This window comes from Equus quagga, chromosome 15, assembly GCF_021613505.1.
Source record: "Equus quagga isolate Etosha38 chromosome 15, UCLA_HA_Equagga_1.0, whole genome shotgun sequence".
NCBI lineage: Eukaryota > Metazoa > Chordata > Mammalia > Perissodactyla > Equidae > Equus > Equus quagga.
This window is the reverse complement of record NC_060281.1, coordinates 34862572-34881398: the sequence shown is the minus strand read 5'-3', so window position 1 is coordinate 34881398 and position 18827 is coordinate 34862572. Positions and strand designations below refer to the sequence as shown.

At 49.3% G+C, this 18827-nt stretch overlaps 3 protein-coding genes across 5 annotated transcripts; 2 read left to right on the top strand and 1 right to left on the bottom strand.

The window, feature by feature from the left end:
• The first annotated feature begins 33 nt into the window (after positions 1 to 33).
• On the top strand, positions 34 to 3431 carry POLR1H (RNA polymerase I subunit H). Of its 2 annotated transcripts, none has more exons than XM_046640469.1 (5): positions 34 to 175; positions 296 to 451; positions 695 to 795; positions 1006 to 1115; positions 3200 to 3431. In XM_046640469.1, the coding sequence occupies exons 2-5, from the start codon at positions 316 to 318 to the stop codon at positions 3222 to 3224; spliced, it is 372 nt and encodes a 123-aa protein (XP_046496425.1). In that variant the 5' UTR covers positions 34 to 175; positions 296 to 315; the 3' UTR covers positions 3225 to 3431. The 2 variants fall into 2 exon arrangements, with proteins under 2 accessions (XP_046496425.1, XP_046496424.1); XM_046640468.1 differs by having other exon boundaries at positions 42 to 182.
• Positions 3432 to 5441: 2010 nt separating this feature from the next.
• PPP1R11 (protein phosphatase 1 regulatory inhibitor subunit 11) lies at positions 5442 to 8513 on the top strand. Its single transcript, XM_046640158.1, has 3 exons — positions 5442 to 5664; positions 6757 to 6865; positions 7302 to 8513. The coding sequence occupies exons 1-3, from the start codon at positions 5596 to 5598 to the stop codon at positions 7502 to 7504; spliced, it is 381 nt and encodes a 126-aa protein (XP_046496114.1). The 5' UTR covers positions 5442 to 5595; the 3' UTR covers positions 7505 to 8513.
• On the bottom strand, positions 8450 to 14340 carry RNF39 (ring finger protein 39). Of its 2 annotated transcripts, XM_046640157.1 has the most exons (5): positions 13658 to 14340; positions 11902 to 11924; positions 11600 to 11691; positions 9594 to 9886; positions 8450 to 9395 (listed from the first exon to the last, which is right to left on the bottom strand). In XM_046640157.1, exons 1-5 carry the CDS (start codon positions 14018 to 14020, stop codon positions 9306 to 9308), a joined length of 861 nt encoding a protein of 286 aa, XP_046496113.1. In that variant the 5' UTR covers positions 14021 to 14340; the 3' UTR covers positions 8450 to 9305. The 2 variants fall into 2 exon arrangements, with proteins under 2 accessions (XP_046496113.1, XP_046496112.1); XM_046640156.1 differs by having other exon boundaries at positions 8450 to 9886; positions 13658 to 14310.
• Between the last annotated feature and the right edge of the window lie 4487 nt (positions 14341 to 18827).

The following is an 18827-nucleotide window of genomic DNA, read 5'->3' as shown; positions in this document are numbered from 1 at the left end:
AATGCCTTGACGCTCTAGCCCGTCACGCGCTGGCTTCCCCATGGCCCGCGCAGAGTCGGCGCTCTAGCCCGCAGAGTTGGCTCGCCTCTCTCGCCTGCCCCAGGAAAGCCACTGAGTCACGGGGTGCTCGACGCAGGCTGGGAATTCCGGACCCTTGGGCTCCTTGGTCGCAGAGGCACGAGGCGCGTGTGGGACGAGGGCTTGGGTTATGTAGCTAGGTCCAGGGACGGAATAGGAAGGGGCGTGGAGGGAGCTGCTCTCTCTCTTGTTAATAAATTTCTCATTCCCTTCTCAGCCCTCGACCACCTGTCAGTCATGGACCTCGCCAACACCTCCTCCAGCTTTCAGTCGGACCTGGATTTCTGTCCGGATTGCGGCTCGGTCCTGCCCCTGCCCGGGGCTCAGGACACAGTCACTTGTACTCGCTGTGGCTTCTCCATCAACGTGCGAGGTGAGTAGCGTATGCAGCAGCCCCGGCGGAGGGCCCAGCATGGAAGGGTCAGAGGCTTGGGGACCTCAAGATCGGGTGGATTGGAGAGGAGAATGCTAAAGGAGGGGATCAGGCACTTACACTTTTGGTCGTGGGACAAAACCTGAAGGGAAGGATGTAGGACCTCCTGGCCTAACCAAGAGGGAGTTGCGGGTGTCAGCTCCCTCCGCGTGTTACCACAGCCAATTCTTACTGCCTGTGCAGACTTCGAAGGGAAGGTTGTGAAGACCTCATTTGTGTTCCACAAACTGGGGACAGCCATGCCTATGTCGATGGAGGAAGGACCTGAGTTCCAGGGACCCGTGGTAAGTTTATTACATCAAGGACTGGCCCCATAAGAAGCGTTGGGAAAGAGATGGAGGGGTGATTGCTGAGACCTGGAGAGTTTTGTAGCCAATTCCAAAAGGGAAGAGAGGGCTTTAGAGCAGTAGTGTCTGAGGAGTGTGATAGCTTGATTCCTATGAGAAGTAGGGGCCATATGACTAGGCCTCCCTAACCCACCAGTGGCTTCCCAGGTTGACAGGCGCTGTTCTCGATGTGGTCATGAGGGAATGGCATACCACACCAGACAGATGCGCTCAGCTGATGAAGGGCAGACTGTCTTCTACACCTGTACCAACTGCAAGTGAGTATCTGTTCCCTTCCCTCTGCCCTTGCTCAGTGTGTTTGCTAACAAATCCAGTGATTTACTTTTTGTAGTGAATAAACAATTATTTCCTTTGGTCCATTGCTCATTTCTGTACAGTTCAGGTAATAGGGAGATTTGTGCTCTTTTTTTATTTTTAAAAATTACACTTTTCTTATCCTTTTTATAGCCAGTGAACTAAACCTTTTAAGATATTTAAAAGGAAATGAAAAAATACAGAGACAAGTGCTTAGTGGTCAGAATGTTATGTTGGAATCTCCCACTGCACTCCAGGTAGTTTTACTTTGGTGAGATTAGCCACATTTGATTGGTGTTCTGCAGTTTCACTACAGTATATCAAGATGTGGCTTTCTTTTATTTATCCTGTTTGGGATTTGTTGGACTTTCTTTTTTTTTTTTTTTTTAAAGATTTTATTTTTTTCTCCCCAAAGCCCCCCAGTACACAGTTGTATATTCTTCGTTGTGGGTCCTTCTAGTTGTGGCATGTGGGACGCTGCCTCAGCGTGGTTTGATGAGCAGTGCCATGTCGGCACCCAGGATTCGAACCAACGAAACACTGGGCCGCCTGTAGCGGAGCGCGCAAACTTAACCACACCGCCACGGGGCCAGCCCCTTGTTGGACTTTCTAAAATTGAGGATTGATTTTTTTTTTTTCCATCAACCTTGGAAAATTATCAGCCCTTATTATCTCATTGAATATTGCCTTTTCTGGAGTTCTAATTGATTACTTGTTTAATAGACCTTTTCTATCCTCCATTTCTCTCATCCTGTCTTTCCTATTTTCCATCTCTTTTTCTCTTTATGCTGCCTCTGACTAAATTCTTCAGGTCTGTCTTCCAGGTCACTAATTCTGTCTTCTGTTTATTTCAATAATTGTTACTTAAAAAAAATTCTTTTTAGTTCTACTTGATTATTTTTCAGATCTCCTCAGTCATTTTTAATAATTCCCAATTCCTTAATCATATTTTAAATTGCTCCTTTTATTAAAATATATATTACTTTTAAGTACATTAAACATGATTATATTGTCTCTGATACCCATAGTTTTTGTGGGTCTGATACTGCTGTTATTTTTGCTGACTGCTTTTTTCTGTTTTGTGATTTTTGACTATAAGCTTGGATTTTTTAGAGTTTGAACTATGGGAATACTTTGAGGCCTGGAGTGAATGCTGTATCCTCAGCATTTGTGTTGCCTGTTCAGGTGCCTTGAGGCACTACCAAGCCGGAATCACTTAAATAAATTCTTGGCTTCAGGCTTTTTGGAGCACACGGGTAGTATGGATTTGGGCTGCAAATCCATGCAAGGACCAGCTTACGGTTAGAAATTTTCAGAGGAGATTTTATCTCCCTCTACCTAGTGATAGAAATTTCCCTTCTGCAGAGTTGGACTTTTTTTTTCTTGTTCACTTTTACATAGAGGGGTAGCCCTTTGGGGAGCCCAAATTTATGGAGAATATCTCCTATCAGACATTGTAGGTTTGTGTCTGCTTCCTCCATGTGGCTGTCAGAACACCAAGGGCACTGTGGCAGCAGGGACTTCAGTTTGACTTCACCTGTCTAGATTCCTGGCTTTACATTATTTTACCCGGTGTGAAGGTTGCCTTTACTTTCTTGCCATCTCATCAATGGATTAAAAGTATTTATAGTGAGATATATCTTTTGAATACTTTTTCATACAATCTAACCTATTTACTTTTTTCACCTTTTTTTTTTTTATTAATGAGAAGTTTTTAAGTTTTGTGAGGTCCAGTTTATCCTTGTTTTTCTTTTATGGCTAGTGCTTTTTGTGTGCTGAGAAATCTTTACATACTTCATAATTCATTAGAGATATATATATATATATTTAAAGATTTTATTTTTTCTTCTCCCCAAAGTCCCCCAATACATAGTTGTATATTTTAGTTGTGGGTCCTTTTAGTGTTTTTAAATTTGGAAGGTTATTCAGGGGAGCTAGTCCTCCACAGTGTCATAAATAAAAGTCCTTCCTTGATTATTTGCGTGTCTCACTTACACTGCTAGAACCTCTTCCTTTGCTCAAATATAACTCCTTTTTTTCTCCATAGGTTCCAAGAGAAGGAAGACTCTTGATTTTTTTTTCTGGGTGACTCAACAATCCCTTCCTCTCCTCTTTCTTGGAAGGTGAGGGATATTGGGTTCTCAGATCCTTTGTCCATCCCCTGTGTGCAGTGTTTTGCTGCCAGAGGAGAAGCAGATCATCATGTGGGGGTTACCACTGTCTCCAGAGTACTCCTACCTCTAGTTGAGTTTCCTTATTAAAGTTATATTTTTCTATAAGTGCCAGACATATGTATGTTATTTATAATGTGTCTTGTTCCAAAAGGAATTTAAATAAGCTTACAGAGATATATTGGTTTTTTCAACAACTCTATCAGCTACAAAAAGATAATATAAATTAGTACATGACAAAGAAAAAAAACAAGGACGAAAGAATGGAGCCAGGAATGAGGTTAATATAAAAAAGCAATTATAAGTATTCCCTTACGATCTAAATCTGTTTGGTACCTGAGTTTAGGGAAACAAAAAGTGGGAGTTTGGATAGTGAGAGATTCAACAGAAAATTTAACCAGATATATTTGATATGGAAGTTTGGACAACAAAACATCTGATAGTAAGGGATACTAGTCTGTACTTACTACAGGTGGACATTTTAGAAATTGTTTTTTTATTGCTCTTGAGATAAATGTAATATATATTCATTGTAATAGATTCATATATAGAAAGGTAAAAAGAAAAAACTAAAAATCACAAGGAGTCCCACTCCACAGAGATACTTGTTTTTTTAAATGGGCTTTACTATACATGCTGAGTATCTTGCTTTTTTCACTTTGAACCAAAAACTTAAAAGGGAAACAAATATATAGTCCAGGCACAATAAACATACTCAAATTTTAGTCTCAGAATGAGTATTCCTGCATTCCTTGGCATAAATGGCAATCTAGGGGTGACGGTAATAAAGATTGTCTTGTAATTGTGTGGTCCTTTATATATTCAGAGCTCTCAAACATACACGGTCTTGTTTGACCCCTACAGCAACTTGGAGGGATGGGCAGGGCAGTCTTCTCTACTGTCCATTGGAACTGCTCTGGTAGTTGACTTTCCTACCGCACTCCTGAAATCTGAAACAAATCTGTGCATGTTTCTACCCTACCCTTTCCTGGCCCCTAACACTGACTGGATAACGTCTAAGTTTCTTAGCGAAGCGTACAGGGCCTCCCATATAGCCACACCTACCTGTCAAGCCTCATCTAGCACTCCCCTTACATCTCAGCAGTACAAAACCGCATTTCCATCAGTGCACACACCTACGACTTTGTAAGCTTCACTCTTTACCAAAAACAAAAAAAAACAAAAAACCCATCTGCCTTCCGGTTCCCTTTTTAGCACTCTTTTCCTCCCTGAGAAACATGCATATACTTTTACCATACCGTGTATTGGCCTATGTTGTAATTTTTGGCCATTTCCGTCCTTAATCATACCTCCACTCCAGAGAGTGCTGGCAGTATCTGAATTCAGTTTCACAGATGAGATTTACATGTATGTTAATATCTCAATCTTACATTTTTGTTAGTTCTAAGCATGCCGGTCCTTCCCATTAGACCGGTAGCTAAAAGGCAGCGTCTGAGTGTTTTATGCGCCTCTATCTTCAAGGTCTAGCACAGTGACAGGAAAAAATCCAAGCTGAAGGTGCATTAAGAGCCCAGCTCCAACACCTACAGGCACAGGGCGAGGACTAGAACCGAGAGTCTTTAGTGTGTTTCCAACTGCTCCTAGGTCCTGATTCTGATTCCGACACGAAACAGTAATAGGCCAAACAATAACAGACGAAACAAAAACAGGCCATTGTCGGGTTATTACTTTTGCTCCTTAGTTTTCCCCGCTCTCCCACCCACCCAGTCTTAAAGATGGGGAGGGGGGATGGGCTCAGCTACAGGACGCCCGAACCAGGTATGGCATCTGCCCCGCCCCCGCGCCGGGCGCCGCGCCACACCCGGTCTGCAGTGCCCAGCCCAGCGCTCCCCTTCCGGACCGCCCCCTCCTGCCGGCTCTGTGTAGTACGTGCGCGTGCTGCCCTTGACCGCCCCCCTCCTCCCACACCCGCAGAGACGCCTCTTCCGCCAAGTTTGTGTCGCCTTCTTGCGGAGCCTGCGTACTGTCACATTACGGCGGAACTAATCCGGCGACGCCTGCGCTTTAACGCGTTTCGTGCCCGGAAGGGAAAACGGGGACTATGGAATACGTCACACCCGGAAGAGGAGAGCCGGAAGTGGGGTTGGACAGGTTATCCCCAGGGGTGGGGAAGCGGAGGCCCAGGAGGAAGGGGAAAAAAGAAGGTGGACGATCCTGGCTACTACTCTGAATCCGATACCGATTCTCTTAGACCCCAGAAACAGGAAAAGGGAAGGGTGTCTCATCCCCCTTCCTCTCCTCAGCCTTAGCCATGGCCGAGGCAGGGGCCGGGCTGAGTGAGACCGTCACTGAGACAACGGTTACCGTGACAACCGAGCCCGTGAGAAAGGCGGGGGGCGGTGCTGTTTAGGGGTCTGGGAGATACCGAGAGGGAGGGGATAGGGCTTTGGAGAGTTGCTGGAGGGACTGGGCCTGGGGATATGGAAGAGTGGGGTTGAGTGTCTGGGATTGGGAGAATCACAAGATACTGGGGATGTTTGGAGTGGCAGGGATGGTGCAGGAGGCTGATCAAGCGATATGTAATAGAGAGTTAGAGTTAGGATGCTGCTGCTTGGGGTGGTGGTGTGTGTAAATAATGAAAGAATGGGAACTTGGGGATTAAGGAGTAAGGGAGGTGCTGGGGGAAAATGAAGAGCTGTGTAAGAAAGCATGGTTGGAGGCCAAATGTAGGGGATTTTGACTGGAAGCATGCTTATCTGTAAATATTTGTTGAAGGGATGAATGTAAAAGGAAGGAATGAGGGAACAAGAAAAAGGAGATGAGGATAGTATTTTAAGAAATCAGAGATATGAATAGAGGAAAACAGCATTGTTGCAAAAACAGGTTAAGTTGCTTTCAAAGGGAGAAGGTTGTATTGGGCTCAATAACCCCTGGATTAAGGAAGTTTAGAATAATAGTTACCAGAGATTCTGGGATGCTAAGAAATAGGTGGATAAGAGGTGGGGAGGGCTGGGCTTGAGGATGAGAGAGGTGAGAATGGAGTTCTTTCTTTAGTGGGAAAAAGAATGGGGGGTCTGGAAAAAGCAAGGGAAATCAAAGATTAGGTATTGGGGACTGAGAAAATTTTCATGTATTAATACCATCAAGGATGATTTGGGGAGGAAGACGGAGGAACAGCGAGAATTATATTTTCCTTTGAAGATTTGCTGGGACCTTCCCTAGGTTAGGAACTGTGCCTTCTCTGTATAGTAGCAGTTATCAAGAACAGTAAATAATACTTCATGATTCCATAAGGGACTCCCTGAAGGTCAAAGGCCTGTTCTATTTTATCTTCTAGCACTCAGCTTCTCTGGTGCTATGTCTATGATAGTGATTCAGCTGGGAAAGGGAAGAGAGGAGGCCCCCGGGAGGGAGTGGGAGAGGTTTGTAGGAGGGGACTAGATAGTTATGCCCATCCCTTGTAACCTTCCAGGAGAACCGGAGCCTAACCATCAAACTTCGGAAACGGAAGCCAGAGAAAAAGGTGGAATGGACAAGTGACACTGTGGACAACGAACACATGGGGCGCCGCTCATCAAAATGTGAGTAATTGTTGTCCCGCAGTAACCCTGGAGTTCTGGCTTCCCTCTGCATACCTTCTACCTTCTCACATCCTCTGGCCTTCCTGAAGCCCCCACATGCTCACAATCCTATCACTGCCTTGGTTGTTCTCTGGCATCAGGAAGAGGTTAAAGTTAGAGGGAAAGAGGTAGGGAGGGGCTCCAATTGGGATGTGCCAAAGCCTGAAGGCAAGAGGTATCAGAGGTGGAAGAAGTAGAGCTTTGGATTCCTGGGTCTCTAAAAGGACAAGGGGGTTGGGTGCCTGAGTCTCAGGGGGTAGGCCTGGGGAAGCTGGGTCCTGGAAGTCAGGAGGAGACAATGGTGGAAGTAGGAATTTTTACTGAGATCCAGTGGGAATGGAACTGACTACATCTTACTCTTCCTCCTTTTTAACTGGGCTCCTCCCTCCAAATCCAGGCTGCTGTATTTATGAGAAACCTCGGGCCTTTGGCGAGAGCTCCACGGAGAGTGATGAGGAGGAAGAGGAGGGCTGTGGTCATACACACTGTGTACGGGGCCACCGCAAAGGACGGCGTCGTGCAACCCTGGGACCGAGCCCCACCACCCCTCCCCAGCCTCCTGACCCCTCCCAGCCCCCTCCAGGGCCAATGCAGCACTAAATTCCTCTCTCCCCCAGCATTCCTGTGTCTGTCTGGCCCTGAATGTATTCACGTGGCTACCTGGGGACTAAACCCATGGTTTGATCCCTTCTCCAGCCCCCTCCTCCCCTCTCCTCTGCCTGATAGAGGGAAGAGGGAGAGGTGGGTGGACAGAGAACCTGGAATTCTGACTTGCTGCTATTCCAGAACCCAGGTTTCTGGGTTCCCCTAGCCCTCATTTCTCTTTCCAGTACCCATCCTCCTCTCTCCAGGGATTCAGGCATCTTGGTCCCAGTTTCTTCCCTTTGTTCTCACTGCCAAACTGCCTGTCCTGGGATCCAGTTATCTTGGCCCCCTGCGCTCTCTCCCTGAGTCCCAAACACTTAAATTGGGTTTCCAACAGCCCCAGCCTTCACTGCCAGGGTCCCAGTCAGATTCCAGGCAATCTTGTCCCAGCTATGCTTGTTAATCCTGGCTTAGAGCTCTTCAACGATGTATTTAAATAGTCCTATTAGTCCTTGCCTGTGGGATATGAGGTCTGATGGGAGACCTCAGTGCTCCTAGCCCTTCCCCTCCCATCCACTCCCCTCGTGCCCTCAAGAGAAGTTAGGAGAAAGGTCTTTGTCATTTTCACCTTTAATGAAAAATGGAAAAAGAACTAGTCATGTCCTTTCTCCTCACCCTTCTCATGTGTTCTAGGATTTCTGACAAAGCTGGCTCACTTAGAGCCAACTGTCTCTTCAGCTATTGGTCTTCTAGCTTTGGAGACAGTTCCAACATAGCACCAGGGCCTTGGGTCCCTGGGAGAGGAAGGATAAGGGAGAGAGCAAGAGGCGGGGGTCTGTCCCCTCACCACGCTCTTACCCCTTCCTTCCTCTCAGCCTTCCCCATCCCTTACTGGGATCTGGATATCGTTTTCCAGGCCTCTTGCCATGCATCTCTAGTTGCAGAGATCAGTCAAATCCATACCACCATAGAGATCTCATTTATTGCCACAAATGCACAAAATAAATAACCCAACATCACAAAATGTGTAAATACGGGCCCATTTATACATATGGGGGAAGATGTGAGGCTATATACAAGGATGAATTTGGGGTGTCTGGGCCATTCCCAGGTTGAGGAAAGGAGAGGTAGCACCATTGGTTCTTCCTGCGAGTATGTGCAGCGGGGAGTTTTAAGGTTCTTAATGGAAAATGCATAGTAAGCAGTCAGGGTGGAGTAGAACTGGTCTGCCCCTTTCCCCAACACCTCCCCCACAAAAAGGGGTCTTAAGTTCTTTAGAAAGCTCTAAGGCCCAAGCCAGAGTCGAGTCTCTTGCTTTTTAGGAGGAGGCTCTTGTTTCTTGAGTCAACTGGGCAGGGAGGCCCAAGCCTTAGCTGTGGAGAAGGCACTGGGCCCTTCTTTGAAGTTAAGAGAGGCAGGTCTGGGAAGTAAAATGTTTGACTAGCAGGGCCTCTGTGTAGTAAACATGGGCTGTTTACCAATACTGATGGGTCAGGGCCTGTTCCCCAATTCAGGCCTGGAATATTAGAAGGTAGAAGGGGAGAGATCATTTGGAAGTCCTGGGGTACACGTGGAAAAGAGTCCCAAGAGGAAGGGGGCAGGAATGGATGTGGCTTTAGGTATGGATGTGAAAACTGGAGGATGGTTGAGGTCTTACTATTTGGGAGAAAAGAGACAATGTAGGTGGGTGGGGGTGCTTATCAACACTCCCGCAGTGGGCATGTGGACATGATCCCTGGAGAGTGGGGATTTCTGCACCCAAAAGGAAGCAGCCTCACTACAGGCCAAACTAGAACGGGGGTTGTGGGCAAGACACTCAGCCTTCTGCTGGCACGATGCGGAGCGGGGCATGGGGGTCCCGGGTGCAGAACAGTGGGAAGACTCGCTCTCCCAGGGGCCCGGGTGCCTGGAAGGCAAAGAGCAGGTCAAGGGAGCGGCCGTCGTAGAAGGCCACGCGGCCCCGCTCCCAGTCCAAGTCCACACGAATGCGCCGTGGTGGGGGCCCGGCGCCACCCAGCGGTGTGGGCTCAGGTGCTGTGAGTGCCCACAGGCGGCCACTGCGGCCCTCCACAGCCCACACAGCCCCCGCAGGGCACAGCCCTACCCGGCCCTTGCGTCGTACTGACTCCCCGGCTGCGCCCACGGCATAGCGGCTCTCCCCATCATCCTCCTCCTCTCCAGAAGAGTCTCTGCTGGAGGCAGCGTCTGAGGTCTCCACCTCCCAGCAGTGGCGGCCAGCCCTGAAGCCCTGTGCCCCTAGCACTGCCAGGAGCTGATCGAAGCGCGCAGGGCCATCAGGGGGTGCAGGTGTCCCTGGTGGGGCCAGCTGGACGCTGCGGCGGTCCTCAGAGATGAGCAGGCGGCGATGTGCGGTGCCAGGGTCCAGGGTCAGGTCGGCTGAAGAGGAGAAGACAAGGAGAGGGCCGTGTGAGAGGGGTTTCAGAGTCAGAGGAGGGATAGAAGGCAGAATATGCAGCAGTAGGCTCATGAGATACCCCACAACAGCTCAAAAGGCAGCTGTAGGACCAAAAAGGGTGAAGGCATACGAAGGGCAGGCCTGGGCAAGACCCAAACTGTGCAGTGATGCGTCACTTCTGTAGAATTGGACTTGGAGAAGGACCCTGCTGGCCCAGGGCAGGGGGCATAGCGCAGAACTCAGAGGAAAGGTTGCCTGGTTTGTGGAGGTTGAGGAAGAGTAAGGCTGACCTGACTTCTGGGGAGGAGTGAGGACCGATACGTCAATCTTCAGCATCTGGGGTGGGGCATGGGAGCTGGGTCAGCAAGATGGGGAAGGTAAAGAGGAAGACTGATACCAGATACCAGAACCCCAAGTGACAGGGGAGGGGCAAAGGGAGGAATTCAAGGTATCCTGAGAAACCAGCCCACCCACCCACAGGAATAGGTGGAGTGGACAGGACTATTTCTACAGGGAAGGTAGGGCAGAGGAAGAGAGAGAAGGCGGTGATAGCCAAAGGAACCAGAAAGAATCATTGGCCTTGTGCACATGGAGTGCTTTGAGGAAAGATTTCTGGATTAGAGTGCTAGAACTAATCTGGGTTGGGTGGGATGGTGGGTAACCCAACGGGTAGAGCATCTTCTCTAGGCAGTTTAAGGGTGGAAGGCAGCTGTAAGAGTGATGGAAGAAGGAATTCCCCAGAAGCTGCAGAAAAGGCCCAGAGTCCCACAAGGGGCAGGGAGACGCAGGGGTCCTGAGACCCTTCTGGAGAGAACTGATGAGACGTGTTGGAAGCAGAGATTCCTGAGGGGCAGCTGATCTCCAGGGGTGTGTTGTGTGAATGTATGAAAAGGTAAGAGAGGAGAACGGCTGGAATATGAGGAATTGAGGACATTGTTATGAATTGAATTGCATTTCTCCTAAAAAAGAAATGTGGAAGTCCCCCAATACTTAGAATGTGACCTTATTTGGAAATAGGGTCTTTACAGAGCTAATCAAGTGAAAATGCGCTCATTAGGGCAGACCCTAATCCAATATGACTGGTGTCCTTATAAAAAGGGGAAATTTGGACCCAGAGACAAACCTGTACAGAGGGAAGATGATGTGAAGACATAGGGAGAATGCCATCTACAGGCCAGGGAACGCCTGAAACTACCAGAAGGTACCAGAAGTTAGGAGAAAATCATGGAACAGATTCTCCCTCACACCCCTCAGAAGGAGCCAACACTGCCGCTACCTTGACTTCTACCTCCAGAACTGTGAGACTAAATTTCTATGTTGTTTTTTTTTTTAAGATTTTTTTTTCCCTTTTTCTCCCTGGTACATAGTTGTGTATTTCCAGTTGTGGGTCCTTCCAGTTGTGGCATGTGGGGTGCTGCCTTAGCATGGCTTGATGAGCAGTGCCATGTCCACGTCCAGGATTCGAACCGGCAAAACCCTGGGCTGCCAAAGTGGAGCGTGCAAACGTAACCACTCGGCCACAGGGCCAGCCCCCTAAATTTCTATGTGTAAGCCACTTAGTGTGTGACGCTTTGTTACAGCAGTTCTGAGAATCTAATACAGGCAACAAAAAGGACTGATTATTTTTTAAAAGGAAAAGGGAGCAAACCTAAAAACAGACTCTCATTCTGTTCCCTCCCTTCGGCCTTCCTTACCCATCAGTCTGTGAAGCATGTTTTTGACCACTGGGTAATCTTCAGGGAGATCATCCTCAGAGTTAGATGACTTGGGTGTTGGGGCATCAAATCTGGACAGATGAGGGAGAAGGGTCAGGAAATCAGTAGACACCCTCTGCCCTCTGATGTCCCCACCCCCATCCCACTCACATCTTTGGAGCTGAAAGGGGTGATGCCACACCCACAAAACCTGTCTGTGAGTGGGGACAAGGATGTGAGCCCAGGGAAAAGGTGATGGATGTGGCGGCTGGGAGTGGAAAGGAAGGAACAGTGGAACTCACCTTCTCCATGTCTGCCTCATATCCTGGAATGGGCAGAAGAAAACATGGATGTGAGCTCTGGGCTTCACACTGTGGGGAGCCCCCCCACCACCCCAGGTAGTTGTGCCTGCATTGGTCAGGTCTCTCTCCCCACCTCTCAGAGTGATCTCACCTCTTTATCCCCTGTACTGCCTTTTCCTCTCATTCTCTCCCTTCTTTCATGACCTTTCCTTTCCCTCCATCACCACTTTGTCTTCATCCTTGTAACTCCATCCCCCACTATCCTCCCCTTACCCACATGCCCCAAGTGCTCTCAGTTCCCCTTCCCCAGCCTCATCCATGCCTTTTCCTTGCCCCCAGAGTCCTTACCTTTCCCTGCTGCCCTGCCCACCCAGCCTCATTCTCTGATCTCAGTGGCCCCTATTCTCGGCAACTTGCTGAGGTGTAGCCCAGATAAACATCCCCCTCCCCCTGTATCACACAGACCAAACACATACCCAGAGCCTTTGGGCTAAGAGCTGCTACATAAAAGCCTTATAATAAAACTGCTTCCCCTTTTGCCATAAAAGCCCAGTGGCGTTTATTGGGCCCTTTGTTTTGTGTCTCTCTACCCTGGCTAAGAAGGCGGCTGGACTTGGATGTGTCCCGGGAGGGTGCCATGGGAGCCAGAAGAGGGCGCTGGCTGCTCCCCCTCCAAATACGCAGTAGGATTCCCCCTTTCCCCTTCACTGTCCAGTGGGGATGACTGGAGCAGACCAGTATGGTGGTGAAGGGGAAAGAGGATAGGCAATTTGCCGAATTATGCCAATTACACCTAGACTAATTAGATCTATGTAGACTTCAAAGGGCGGAAGCAAGACCTGAGACCGGCTCGGCTGCTGGGGAGAAGCCAGTCGGGAATCCCGGAGGCCTGGGGGTCGGGCAAGGGAATGAGGTTAGTTGATGCTCAAGGAGTCGGGGCCCAGGAGGGACGCGGCGCGGGGGCGGGGGGTGGTGGGGATAGGGCTGGGATGTGGAGAGGAGCCAGAGGCCTCAATGGCTGTTCTTCCAGATCTCGCCTCCACCCGTCGCCGCCCCTGCCTGGGGCTCTGGGAGGAGCCAACGACAATAATAACAAACAACACACAACTTGGCTAAGGCCAGAGCTCGGGGACCAACCCCACCAGGCTACAGGGCCTTTTGGATCTGTTCTTCCGTTCCTTCCTCCCTCATTTTGGCAGTCCCTTCCTTACCCGCCCCTCACCTCCAACTTTTTCTCCGCCCTCCCCCTGCTCCCCCTTCCTCCTGCCAATTCTGATCTCCCCTCACCCCCAGCCTCCTAGGACTTCTGCTCGCCCTCGCCGGAGTCAGCTCCTCCCCACCCCCCGCAGGCTCCCTCCGCTCGCCCGGTCTCTTACTCTTGGGCGCCTAGCCACGTCATTCTCCATCCTCCCGCAGTTCCCGCGCTCTGCTCAGGGGGCTCCTCGCGTTCTGTCTAGTGCCCCAACCCCTTCTCTCCAGCTCCTCTCACCAGATTCAGGCATCCGTCCAGACCTCTCTCCTCTGGGCAGTGTCAACTCCTTCCCGTCGTCCTTCCTGGCACCTCTCACTTCACTGTGAGGACTCGTGGTTAGCCCCCGTCCCCTTGTGCTTTGCTTTTCTCTCCTCAACTCCATCCTTTGCGTAAACTTCCATGAGGGCTCGGGCCAGGGAGGCACCATTCCCTCTTCCCTCAGGGAACTCATGAATCTCCCCCTTCCCCAACAGCTGGGACCCGTGCAGTGCACCCTTGCCTCACCTCTCCGTGCGGGTCCAGGCAGCCCATGGTGGGGATGCGGCCCCCTCGGCGTTTCCCCGCGCGGGACCCGGACTCGGCCAGCTTCTCCCGCAGTCCGCGGCTGATCCGCACCTCCACCGCCAGCCGCACATTAGACCTCAGGCTGCGGCGGGGGCATGGCAGGCCGCAGCAGGGGCAGGCGGTGGGAGACGCCTCAGTGCCGGTCGCCGGCGGGGTCCCCCAGCGGCGGGCCAGGCACGCGCGGCAGAAGCTGTGCTCACACGCCAGGAGCACTGGGTCCTCGAAGGGGCCCCCGCACAGCGGGCACGTCGCCAGCAGCTCCAGACGCTCCACCAACCCCGGGCCCAGCTCGGGCGCCTCCATAGGAAGCCAGCGTCTGGACGCCGTCCCTTCCGCGACCACCGGGACCGCCTTCGAGTGTGCAGATGGCGGGTCGCCTCTGCTGCTTGCTGAGTCGATGCCCCTCTCTCCGTCTCCCGCATTAACTTTCTGACGCTTTTCTGTCCTTCTCCTGGGCCTGCCTCGCTCTTCAGTCTCAGTCTCCGCGAATCTCGCCACCACGTCAGCCTTTATAGGGAGGGAGGAGGCCCCTGCGGGAGGTAAACATCAGGCCTTGCATAACACCTCATCTAGTTCTCTCGCTTGAGAGTAAGGGTTGGGGGAGGAGGGTGGGAGGAAAGGACACCTAGGTCCTTGAGCCGAGGAGTTGATCACTAGGGGGCGCTCTGGGGGTAAGGTAGCAAGCAATGTGGGGAGGGTACCCCCTTGTCACCCGCTGAAGAGCTGGAATCTCACCTCCCCCTCGGCCTGAGGTGTGCGGGTGGGCACAGTGCCCAGACTGCTTTTGGCATGTGTGCCCACATCGCCAGGGTATGAGTCATTCCAGGTGGCTGGCACACCTACATCTGGGGGCTGGGGGCCGGAAGCACAGATCCTGATTTTTGTGGCTTTGGCAGGCCTGTGAGTGTTAGTGTGTGGCTGTCATTCAAGGCGCCTCTCTCCTTTCCATCTTGCTGCCTTACCTATTAAGGGCTCAGTAACACTCTGAAGCTTTGGGGTAAGAGGTGGGGAGCAGGTGCCCACACTCCTGCCTCAAGGAGTCAAGGTAGGGCTCTCAGCTCTACCTCTGGCTGGCTCCCAGGGCCTCTTCTGTTGCTCTCTTCTGTGTTCCTCTTTCTAGCTCTTTCTCTCTGTTTTTGCCTGTATATGTTTTTATTTCCATTTTTCTCTTTCTCTCCTTCTTTGGAATGTACCCAAGGGTTATGTATTTCACTCTCTTGGTAAACTGAAGCCCAGAGAGCTGGCATTGCCAAGGTCACATAGCAAGGGAAAGACCAGAAATGGAGCCATACCCAGGACTTCTGATTTGTGCCCTTGCGGTGACTCCACCTGCCTCTTTTTTATTTTAGACCAGTAGAACTTCCTTCTGCTTTCTGATTTTTTTCTGATCTTTCCTTGTGCCCTCTTCCCTCACCTCTGTCTCTCTATTTCTTTCCCCCTTTCCCCTCCTTTTCCCTCCTCTCCTCTCTTCCTCCCTGCTCCCTCCTCTTCCTAGCCCTTTGGCCTCTCTCATGCTAGGCCTTTCTGTCTGGATACCCTTGGGGGTTTATGAATAAGTAAGCCTCCAGATGTCTACAACTCTGATCACACACACTGTTGTACAAACATGCGTGTGCATTCATCAATGTCTAAATGCCCAAAGGTGCACAAAACTTACAGACAGATACATCCTATAACACAAATATCACAGATATGCCCAAATAGTCTTATACACACTGAATATCACTGGGATGGACACCCAGTATTATTTAGGGACTAATGGACATACTCAAAGAAAACATGCAAAGAGCCACTCTGTCATTAGTTTTATTGTCAATAAGAACAACAAATCAACAGCAGTAAGTCTTTATGGAGCAGCAGCATTTTACTAGGCATCCCCTCCAGGCATCCTTCTTCTCCTGCCCATACTTATCAGGGAGACACTCAAATGTGACACCCTGATAAACAAAGCTACACAAATAAACACATGTATACTCATTTTGGAACAAACTTCCCAGCTTGATGCTCTTAAAATGCACAGCTACCCAAGTAAAAGACTACAAGTACAACCGAAACCAGTTTTGTAAACGATGGACTTCCATGTTATGGTAGCAGAATAATGGGCCCCCAAAGATGTCCATGTCCTAGTGCCTGGAACCTGTGACTATATTACCTTACATGGCAAAGGGGAATCAGGCTTGCAGATGGAATTAAGGTTGCTAATCAACTGAGTTTAAAATAGGGAGATTATTCCAAATTATTCAAGTGGGTCCGGTGTAATCACAAGGGTCTTTAGAAGTGGAGGACAGGAGCTGGACCTGTGGCTGAGTGGTTGGGTTCGTGCACTCGGCTTTGGCGGCCCAGGGTTTCACCAGTTCAAGTCCTGGGTGCGGACATGGCATCGCTCATCAAGCCATGCTGAGGTGGCATCCCACATGCCACAACTAGAATAAAGCTAAAACACGCAACTATGTACTGGGGGGCTTTGGGGAGAAAAAGGAAAAATAAAATCTTAAAAAAAAAAAAAAAGAAATGGAGAATGGAAGCAGAAGAGGACAACCAGAGAGATATAAGCTTGGAAGGCTTTGAAGATTGAGGAAGGAGGCCATGAGCAAAGGAAGTGGGCAACCTCTGGAAGCTGCAAAAGGCAAGGGAATGGATTCACCACTAGAGCCTCCAGAAGGAACCCAGCCCTGCCGACACCTTGATTTTAGCCCAGTAAGACCATTTCAGTCTTTTGAACTACAGACCGTAAGATAATAAATGTGTGATGTTTCACACATTTCAGTCGTAAGTTTGTGATCATTTGTTACAGCAGCAAATGGGAAATGAACACATGCTTTCTCTTTCTCTCTCTGGCCCTTTGGGACTGTCTGCACTTGGCTTTTTTGCCCCTTCCAATTTCTCTCATTTTCGGGATTTCTCTGCCTCTCTTGGCCTTTTTGTCCCCTTTTGTCTTTTTTCCTTTGGATTACTTCATTTTCTTGGCTCCACCTCCATCCCAAGATTTCTTAGACATTGGGTTCTTTCTAGATCTGGGTCTCTGTGTCTCTTCAGGAAACTTGTATTGTCACCAACACAAGTGCCTTTCTGTGGCCCCCAAGATCTTGTCAGTGGTTCACATCTATGGTTGCACGTTAGAAGCATCAGGGGAACTTTTAAGTCCCTGATGCCCAGGAGACACCTCAGATCAATTAAACGGAATCTCTGGGGATGGGTTCCAGGCATCAGGAGTGTTGAAAGCTCTCCAGTGTTTAGCTAGGGGAGGAGGGGTGAACCCCTGTCTTACGAGACGAGGTGTGCAGGTGGGCCTGCCCCTCCCCGTTTACTCCTATGCTCCAGCCACGGTGCTTTGTATTTTCTGTTCCTTGAGCCGGCCAAGGCTGATCTCATGCCAGGCCTTCTTTGCACTTGCTGTTCTTTTTGCTTGGGCCCCTCTTCTTCCAGAGCGTTCTGTCTGGCTCAAGAAGCTCCTAGTCTACTTGTCATTTGCCTTCTGTAGCCAGATGATGAGGAGTCCTGCTAACAATGCTTCAGCTCTGCCTTTCCTCCATGGTTACCAAATGGTTCTAGGACACACAGTCCAGGGAAAAGGCATTTGAGACAAATGCTGCCAGGAAATATCTCACTTCTCAAGACTTTCTCCCTCCCTCTCCAGAATCCCCAACAACTCTGTACTTGAGGTTCTAATGCCCCTTGGGTTCATACTATCTCCGAGAGCCGGATGGGTGGAGGAGATTTTTGGTGTGGCTCGGCTTGGCTTGCTCCGGTTGATCGTGACTGGATCCTGCCTCTCTGTTAGCATCGCATCTTCTTAGCATGGGTGCCTCCCACATAACTGTTCCCACCCCTTCCATCTCCTTCCAGGATGCCTACTTGTGATGTTGTGGAATGTCGCAGCTTGACACTCATGCATGGCATCAGGGAATGCTACAGGTGGGCCAGGCCTTAGCTCATCCCCTTGGTTCTTTTCCTTCTCTTCCTTTTTTTTTTCCTTCTCTCTTTTTTATTTATTCTTCAGTCTATCTCTGCTCCATATCAGTAACATCCTCATCCTTTTAAAGAGTCCACAAGTTTTTAGGAGACCTCAAGGGGGAAAGATAGGTATGAAGAGGTGTTTGGGAGACTGATGACAAGACAGTCATGGTCCCTGCCCCTAGGGAGTGTGATAAGGCAAGTAAAGTATATCCACCATCAACCCAAATCTGCCATTACTGAATTAGAGAGTATGATAAGGCAAATAAGGTGTATCCATCATCAGCCGAGATCTGTCATTATCAAATTGTAAAGGTGCACTGAGGGAAGACAAGTGGGTTGAAGATATGTTGACAGACTGGAGAATGAGTGGGAATGGTTTCAGGAAGGCTTCCTGGAGGAGGTAACTTTTAAATGAAGGCAGGTTGGGTTGAGTGAGAGAGAAGTGAAAAAGCCTGAACAAAGAATGTGAAGCGTCTTTGGGGAGAAAACTGAAAGTGGGAAAAGAAGGCCCACAAATGAAGGAGACCACAATTCCTCCTCAATTCCCACTCACTATGCTCCTTCCCCAAGATTGCTTCTATAATGACTCATTTTTTAAAAAGACTCCACTGTTTACAATATGCTTTAAGATAATAGAAAGTTCAGTTAGAGCAGGACAGCTTTCCTATGCCATTGCCCCAAGAACTCTGGGTAAAACACCTCCTGATGGGGAGGGCAGCTTCGGGAGAGTGGACTCTAGGGGACGAAGATTCAACCAGGCTAACCAATCACAATACTCAAGACATGACTCAAGCTATACGGATGACACCCTCATGGCCCAGTCTCTTGTCCAACCCTGTGACAGCCATGGGGCCAAGAGTCCAGCCATTTTACAGTGAGGGCCCTGGGATTCCAGTACAGTAAGGGATTTGCCTAGGCTCAAACAGGACTGAAATTCAGATCCACTGCTGCCAAATACTGTGCTGTTTCTCTTAAACATTACTTCCTCTCTTCTGAGACTTTACTTTCTCTTTTCTTTTTTTTTCAAACCTTTTATTTATTTATTTATTTATTTATTTATTTATTTATTTATTTATTTATTTAAGGAAGATTAGCCCTGAGCTAACATCTGCTGCCAATCCTCCTCTTTTTGCTGAGGAAGACTGGCCCTGAG

Excerpts from the sequence above, each read along its gene's own strand:
- POLR1H (XM_046640469.1), top strand. The coding sequence starts at position 316 with ATGGACCTCGCCAACACCTCCTCCAGCTTTCAGTCGGACCTGGATTTC. Across the intron at positions 452-694 it reads CTTCTCCATCAACGTGCGAG|ACTTCGAAGGGAAGGTTGTG; the intron begins GTGAGTAGCGTA and ends CTGCCTGTGCAG. Across the intron at positions 1,116-3,199 it reads TACACCTGTACCAACTGCAA|GTTCCAAGAGAAGGAAGACT; the intron begins GTGAGTATCTGT and ends TTTTCTCCATAG.
- RNF39 (XM_046640156.1), bottom strand. The coding sequence starts at position 14,020 with ATGGAGGCGCCCGAGCTGGGCCCGGGGTTGGTGGAGCGTCTGGAGCTG. Across the intron at positions 11,925-13,657 it reads GCCTGGACCCGCACGGAGAG|GATATGAGGCAGACATGGAG; the intron begins GTGAGGCAAGGG and ends TGCCCATTCCAG. Across the intron at positions 11,692-11,901 it reads ATGAGGCAGACATGGAGAAG|ATTTGATGCCCCAACACCCA; the intron begins GTGAGTTCCACT and ends TCATCTGTCCAG.
- PPP1R11 (XM_046640158.1), top strand. The coding sequence starts at position 5,596 with ATGGCCGAGGCAGGGGCCGGGCTGAGTGAGACCGTCACTGAGACAACG. Across the intron at positions 5,665-6,756 it reads TTACCGTGACAACCGAGCCC|GAGAACCGGAGCCTAACCAT; the intron begins GTGAGAAAGGCG and ends GTAACCTTCCAG. Across the intron at positions 6,866-7,301 it reads GGGGCGCCGCTCATCAAAAT|GCTGCTGTATTTATGAGAAA; the intron begins GTGAGTAATTGT and ends CTCCAAATCCAG.